A 7,961-nucleotide genomic window follows, 5' to 3' on the forward strand; every position below is an offset into this window, starting at 1 on the left:
GAAGAGCTGTACGAAAATAAATTTTGATTAGGATAAACAGAAATGCACTGGACCTCTCCAACTGTCTTTAGTTGCAAGGCTACCCTTTTCCATGAATACTTGTAAAATATGAAGCCAAGATTCAAATGCACTGTTCAAAGGGACACAGCCTCTTTAATAGCATTTGGAGTGAAAAAATTACACTTAAGTTATTAAAATCAAGTTTCTGTTTGTAACTGTAGCACAAGAAAATAACATGCAATCCATGAAAAACATTTAATTTATCAGATCTGGAACCCAATTTAGCAGTTTTACTTCCATAAACTTCAACTGAAATAGTTTTTCACACTCAAACAGTATGGTGGTGGATGAAAAAAAAAATCTTAAAAAAAAAAAATTATATTTTAAAATATATATATTTATATACACACAAACCCAGACAACCTTTTGAAACACAAACTTTTTACATGAATTTTTTTGATCCCTTACTACAGTGCTGATCAAAGTTTAATAATCACAGATTTGCAGCATTTTGAAAAAAAAAAAAAAAGGAAAAAAAATCAACTGGTTCATAGAAAAGTATGTGATCGCCACCCACTTCATCCATTTCTTTTAATAAAAGCTCTCAATCTCTGTTTTCTTATGTTTCCTCTGAAAAAGAAAGAGAACAACAGTTTGCTTGGAATGACTACATTTACCACAACTCTTAAAAGATTTTACACAGAATGTGAAAGACAACAACAGCCAGTGTACAAATTCCAAATGAGCCTCAGTCTTTGAAACAAAGATCGCTAAATATTTCAAAGAGATGGGGTCATTGAAATAAACTTGCTTGATTGACTGCTCTCAAATAAGCCACATTATGAATTTATCTGGAATACTGGTTATGCACTTTAGGACACATTATGTTTTGAATAAATACCCACTTAACGGTCTAAAACTCTGAGGTAAAGCAAATTCATTGACTTGCCATTTTAATTGCTCAGTCACCCAATTTATCTCCCTGGGGTAATTACACCCAAAATGATTTCCATCCCAGTTTCCCAGTAGTTAAACTCTACGAAGGCGAAAAAGTAGAAATAAGTGATTTAAGAATGACTGCAGACTACAGGCAACTAAGTTATCTGGGATTAGTGACACTCTCCTTGAATTACACAATTATACAGGGTAGCTAACAAATCAAATGTACAATCAAAGTTTTTAAACATTGTGCTGGCTGGATGTAATTCATTTTGTAGATTAACAGGAAGCTTTTTGTTTTGTTTTTTTTTTTTTTTTTTGGGGGGGGGGGGGGGGGGGCCCTTCATGAATGCATATTCACGTAAAAAGCAGCCAATTTTTCCAGGTGTCTTTATTTAGAACAAAGGACAAGTGCCAGATATATTTAAGTCAGAGCAGCAGGATATTCTCATCACAAAGATGAAATTTTTTAATTTGAAGACTCTTGCATTTCCATCTGATATCACGTTAACAACTTTATCATATTTTTGTAAATGAGAAATTACATGAATTAAAAGTTAGTGAATTTTAGAGAGGGGGTGTACTGGAATAAACCAGTGGAAACAAAGCATAACAAAACAACAACAAAAAAAATCACTCATTTTACTGCAAATTTCTTTCAGTTTTGATGACTTTACTGTTACTCTTTAGGGTTAGAAAGGCAAAAGGTAGCACTTAGTCCTAACTATTACTGAGTAACTGCAGATCAATCCTTGAAAAACAAAACAAAAAAAAGCCCCCAAAAAGCAAACAAACAGAAAAAAAACCCTCAATAGACAAAGGGAGCATTTTAGATTTTTAGACTAATTTGATCCATGCTGCTCATATCCTCGTCCAACACTGAGAACACTGTGGATCAAAACTTGTATTTTTCATGTTTTCGTGTTACTGTTCAACTGACAAAAAGAAAATACATCTCTAACCCTCATCATTCCCCAATGGCTGTGGCCAATAAATTTTAAATGCAACAAAGAGGAAGGGAGAGTGGGAATTTTTTTAACTAGCAAAAGCTTTCCCTGTGTCTTCCTTGCCTTTGTATGTCCTCTTCCCATGTGTGAAGGGTAGGTATCTGTACTTGACCATATGCTAGAAAAGACAAGGAAGTAAAAAGGAGAGTTAGCAACACTTACTTTAAGGCTTGTGCATACACTTTTAGTGACTTAGCATATTTTACAACACATTCAGAACCACAATATAAACTGCACTGCAGATAACAACAATGACACCCTTTTCATAGAATAAATGTCCTTCAATAAAATACAAGGTTAAACCTGTGGCTCTGTCTAACCCAAAAGCAATTTGTGGACTGCAATGTTTTTATTGCACTGTAGGAAACTGTCATAGGGACACTGGGGAGCTCACTCTTGAACAACATATCTTCAGGAATAATGACAACTCTAACAGTAAGATTTAGTTATGCAACAGCAGGGAAGCAGTTGGTGTAGGACTGTTGTTCAATATTGTTAACTGAGTTCAAAGAACTGTAATAGTCCTGTCCTTGCTTGCTGTATGTATATAAAAAAAAATGCAAGTAACCTTGGGGTCTGTTTACAATGGCCACTCCTCTGAGATTAAAAAAACAAACAAAATCCAGCTATGTAGGCTCTAACACAATGACTTAATTGATTTATGACATAGTATGATATCATATCTCGATATAGTATCTTTATTACTAGGTGATTTGTTTTTTGTTTGTTTGTTTTTTTTTAATTAAATACAATTATACTCTAAGATAAGTGCTAAACAGACAAAAATGAGTTGTGCTTTAGGCATCATTATCTTCTAATTAATAAGTTCCAGTGACTTTGGCTTCTCAGTTAGACATACTTATTGTCCCAATATGTTTCAAAATACATCACGATGTCACTGGTTGGAATACTTAGCTCAAGGTTTCAAATAGGGACTATGGATGATGAAAACATTCCTCCAGACCATATGTCTGTGAAGGTTCTCAGTCATCCAGGTCATCGTAGTCAAAGGAGTTTGCAAAGAAAAGCGTCTGGACTTCTTTAAGTTACTTGAAGACGTTTCACCTCTCATCCGAGAAGCTTCTTCAGTTCTAAGGTCAAATGGTGGAGAGTCCCAGATATAAACCTAGTGGGAGTGTCCCCCCACAGAGGGACAAAAGGACCCCCTGATGATCCTCTAATCGCCTGAGCCAAGGTGTGAAACTGAGTGTGGGTCCCAATCAGCCAGAGTTTCAGGTGAGCTCATTGTGAAACCTGGCTCCACCTTATCATGCGAATTCCTGAGGTCAGAGAGCCCAGGATGTGAGTGGGCGTTAAGGCGTCCACTCACATTTGCAAGCTCCTTTGACTAATGCAGCTATGATCAATATGTACTAAGCAAAGAGATGTCTGTTTGTACTTACCTTAATCTGCCTCTTCATGGTGATGCAAAAGAGCATGATGAAGTACATTACAAGTATAGGCCAGAATACTGGCACATTGAAGGCATCAAAAAATGTGCAAATCATGGCGATGACGATGCCTTTTGTCGCTGAATGCCTGAAAAGAAAAGTAGCAAACTCAGTAAAAACAATGTCACTGTTAAAGTTTTGATTAAAATAAGGAATCAGAATTAATCATCATCCTAAACACTTAGGTAACTTAGCAAATGGGGATTGTACTGTGCACTTAAATGTGTCCTAAATTTAGCAGCATGACAACAACCCCAAACACACAGTCAGGGCCAAAGTGTTATCTTAAGCAACAAGAACAAGGAGTCCATGTACAGCCGTGTACAGAAAAACAAGATTATGTAAGTTATAAAGAGAAAGAGAATGTCTGCATATAGAGTAGACAGAGCGCTAAAACTTTTATCTGGTTAGGCTTTTGCATTTTAAAAAGTTTCGTTTGAAACTAGACCGCAGGCTTGAGATTCTTTTAAGAGTAAAACAGAGTGAGACCTTTCTAATAAATAGGTCCAACACAGACTGAATACTCTCTCGAGAACTGACCAGCTACATGTACTTTAATTGTATTCCACAGTATCTAAGATAATTTGTACTGATGTATTTGTTTGTTTTCTGCCTAAATCTTTTACACAGTACTAAATCACTAGGTACGGTTGGAGATTAACAAAGAGAAGGTAGTGGAAAATGCAACAAAGTGTAGTCTGACACAAATTTGAGTAGAAACCAGAAAGATGTTCTTAGCAAGACGTAATAAAATATAAGACTTAAAATCTTTAGTTTAGTCAGCAACCCTCCAAACAACAAATGAACAAATAATTCAATCCTCTAATTGTTATATCCCTTAAGCTACCAGCAGGTGGTGAGTAAAATTTATTGCTGCTGTGAAAATAAATTAAGTTGTGGTTTTAAAAATCTGAAGAAAATGTTTGTATTTAAACTATTTTTGGAAGTCAGGGTTACAGACACAACCTTTATGTCAATGAAGTAGAAATTAATTTGAGACAATGAGGTCAAATCAAAATATACAAAAATGAATTAAACTCGGTGTCTTTAGTTTCACCCTAAAATGCTATACCCATTTCTAAATGAGCTTTGCTTAATATAATCTTTCAGCACACAGGTTGTTCTAAAGAAAATAATTTGCAATTTCCCTGGGTGACCGTGTTGAACTCTCACCAGAATTTGAATTCAGGCAACCTCCTGATGAAAGGGCGGAACTCCTCGTTCTGCTTGGTGGGAAGGGATGGGCCCTCATCTGTAGGAAATATAGGTTACCAGTTGAGTTATCCCATAACAGCAACAAGAACGTCAACAACAACAACATACACTTTAGGAATAGGACAATTTGAGTTACATACAGTAAAAATGGCTAATTCATATATTTTTGGGGAACAGTCACTACTGCACACATTCCATTCAAGGAGGTCACTTGCTCATAAACAGAGTGCTACTATAAAACCACATTTGGGTGCTCCACGCCAACTGTGCATGGTATAAAATATAAATAGTAGGAGAGCAAGAATAAATAACAGACGACAGGAATATATACAAAACAGAAGGAAGGCACACACAATAGAAAGGCACGGATGAGAGAACATTTTGCAAAGTGCCTAAGAGTAGTAGTAATAGATGGCACAGAGGAAGAAACTGTTTGTGAGACTTTGTTATCTACTAAGATGCGGTGCCCTTTCTGTATCTATATGGACTCAAGCATTTCAGTTTTGAGATACGTACTTTTAAATATGCAAGTGTACAGTAATAGTCTATTGTTCCAGTAACTATTTTAAAATCTCTCATAATAAATTAAAAGTTATATTAGAAAATTCTCAGAAAAAAAAAAAAACTGATTGGGCAATTGCTGGCTTAGATTTTTGATTAGATGCAAGTACTACGGTCTAAATGAACAGTTTTGTAATACCCCATGAGGTAGCCTACTTCCATGTTCACATCACAAACACTACTTTAATGAGACTGAGTTGACTAACCTTCTTCAAGCAGTGAGGGATCCACTTTTGGCGACAGAAAAGCAATGAACAGGTTGAGATGGTAGATTCCCAAAGCATATGTTACTATATACCAACCCTGAAAAGGAGCATCAGAAAATAACCTTATTAAAGGACGTCTTTGCTAGAGTCAGTCAAGACACATCAGTCAAGACACATAAGAACTTTATTATATAAACACCTAACGAATAGAGCAATATCCCAGTCAAAACAAGACAATAATAAAGGCAGAGAGATGTACAATAAAATGCATTATTTTACTTTTAATGAATAATAGCAAAATGAAATAACCTTGATCTGAAAGTAAGACACAATTGGTTAAAAACTACTAGAGGTGAATAAGGATTTCAAACCCTCTTTATAAAGAGTTGGCATTTTAAACTTGATAAAGATAGTATTTATTATAGGCCAAGCGAAAAATTTAAGTATTTAGAATTCCTCATTAACATTTTCTAACTTGGCTGACTAATTAAAAATAAATCTGAAAAACACACAGAAATACACAATTACCTGTAGTAGATACACTCTGATCATGTAGACAAGAGTAAGTAGTAGAGTTCCTGCCCATCGCATTGCATAGAATGGTGTTGACTTGTCTAGCCATGACTGATAGACCTGTGACAAAAAGAAACCAGAAAAAACATTGCAGAGGTGCTGAAAAACATGAAGTTCATATTTATCTGTTGTGAACATCAGTTCTGACGTACTTATATTTGCAAGTCAGTTTTAAAAATTTCTCTACTGAGATTTGGCTCAATGAATGCTAATGTTTAAAATGGTAAGTCTTTGTTTAATGACTTGGTTCAAAAAAGATATATCTAAAAAGGCATTTTAAAAAGACAGAATTTTCACAATCGGTGCATCCCTAAATTTAAACCTATTTAAAAGAATATGATATGCTTGATCTCACACATTACCTGTCCAACTCGTGTGAAAAAGGCAGCCACAACAGAAGATTTCCCATGGATTGACTCCCCAGCACTGTCCCCTTCTGACATTCTTATTGAGACGACAAAAAGATTTTGATTAGTGGTGTATGAACTTAATCTACTTTAATAAGAGTACTGCACAATACTCTTATTCAGTATGACAATGTCTACCAACGGCCCCACTTGAAGATACAAAATGGAGGTGATAAATTGACAAATGACAAACTCTTCTGTGCCCATTTTGTCTTAAAGGCTTTGGAAATAAATACCCAGTAAAACGAAAAATTTGTGAACGATTTTACCAAGAACTGCACATTTTGGAACGCACGTTTCGTTTCAGTTTGTGTAATATATACTGTGTAAACTGTGATACAAGTAAATACAATAGACATAGGCTGTCCGGTAAGACCTGTATCTGCGAGGTGCATATGTCCAGAAGAGGGGTTAATCAGAGTGATCAGATAACTATCAAGGCGCAAATAGTCAAGGTGAAAAAATCTTTGTAATTTTCTTTTAATAATCAATTTAAATATGTATCTCTGTAAATTAAATCTAACCCTAGGTCCTTTAATAGAATTTTAATTGATTAGCTGATCATAAATATTCTCGGTGCGCTTGTCGGTTGCTCAACAAAACAACATTTATATCCACTGTAGCCTAGGTTGATTGCTTAGATAACTACGCATTACGCGTTAGGACATTTAATGATTTGCTATTTTTATTTTAATGGGGAAAAGAACAGGACCGTGACGAGCTGTGGTTGTGCCTGGTTAGCATTAGCTGCATAACTAGCTCACAGCTTAAGGAAGGCAGGATAACATCTAGGAAGCAATATCTACCAAAATAGGCTCATTTGCAAAATGGAAAATAACTACGATGTGCACTACAAATTGAATAAGTTGTACTAGAGGTATTATTTTATCTTATATTATTTTAAATTCTTCGCGTTAGCTTAGAAATTAGCCCCGAAAGCGGTCCTAGCCGTCGAAACGTACACTACCTTTGGCCCCAGTTAACGTTTGTATGGGTGATGTAGTTTTGTTCAGCTTCATTTGACCCCCTTCAACCGTTAGAATGAAAGTATTGGACTACATTTCCCACAACTCCAATTGGGCACATGTAAAAGTATGTAAAAAGAATGTGTAGTTTATTATTGACTACTCCTAGGTCGCAAGAATGGGTTTGCGGACACATTTAAACTACAACACCCAGCAAGTACTTCACAAAATTGACAACTCACTTCCGGTGCTACGTTGCCAATAGTTTCACAGCTAGCTAGCACAGTTAAAATATAACCATTCTATACTAAACACCTCCATATTCAGTGAATGATGCGATCACAATCAATGTTGATTCTGCGATTCAATACCTCTTTGTATCTCTCAGCTGTATTAGCAGTTACAGCGAAAATTGTCAATGGCAGTTCTTTCTTACCTGATACGGCCGCTGTGACACTACCCGGCTCTACCTAGCTAGCTAAACTAGCCACTTCTCGTGTAAACTGGTGTGTACACGTCAGTACTTCCGCGAGGATACCACAGGCTGAGTAGCAGAAATCCGAACACCTCGATTCGCTATGACTCTTCAGACCTCAACGATCACAAACGAACCGATTTCTCGGTTCAAATAATAAAA

The 7,961-nt window shown here is 35.9% G+C and overlaps 1 protein-coding gene across 2 annotated transcripts; it reads right to left on the reverse strand.

Annotated features, from left to right (window-relative positions):
* Positions 1-118: 118 nt before the first annotated feature.
* rer1 (retention in endoplasmic reticulum sorting receptor 1) lies at positions 119-7,902 on the reverse strand. 2 transcript variants are annotated; one of them, XM_085147047.1, is made up of 8 exons: positions 7,761-7,902; positions 6,315-6,396; positions 5,908-6,012; positions 5,380-5,476; positions 4,571-4,649; positions 3,350-3,485; positions 2,010-2,064; positions 119-630 (listed from the first exon to the last, which is right to left on the reverse strand). In XM_085147047.1, exons 2-8 carry the CDS (start codon positions 6,393-6,395, stop codon positions 620-622), a joined length of 564 nt encoding a protein of 187 aa, XP_085003173.1. In that variant the 5' UTR covers position 6,396; positions 7,761-7,902; the 3' UTR covers positions 119-619. The 2 variants fall into 2 exon arrangements, with proteins under 2 accessions (XP_085003173.1, XP_085003172.1); XM_085147046.1 differs by lacking the exon at positions 119-630 and having other exon boundaries at positions 1,268-2,064.
* Positions 7,903-7,961: the final 59 nt, after the last annotated feature.

Source organism: Neolamprologus multifasciatus, chromosome 20 (genome assembly GCF_963576455.1).
Source record: "Neolamprologus multifasciatus chromosome 20, fNeoMul1.2, whole genome shotgun sequence".
NCBI classification, from domain to species: domain Eukaryota; kingdom Metazoa; phylum Chordata; class Actinopteri; order Cichliformes; family Cichlidae; genus Neolamprologus; species Neolamprologus multifasciatus.

Coding starts and splice junctions, on each gene's coding strand:
- rer1 (XM_085147046.1), bottom strand. CDS start 6,395: ATGTCAGAAGGGGACAGTGCTGGGGAGTCAATCCATGGGAAATCTTCT. Junction 5,477..5,907: donor TCAGAGTGTATCTACTACAG/GTAATTGTGTAT, acceptor GCTCCTTTTCAG/GGTTGGTATATAGTAACATA. Junction 2,065..3,349: donor CCATGAAGAGGCAGATTAAG/GTAAGTACAAAC, acceptor TGTCTTTTCTAG/CATATGGTCAAGTACAGATA.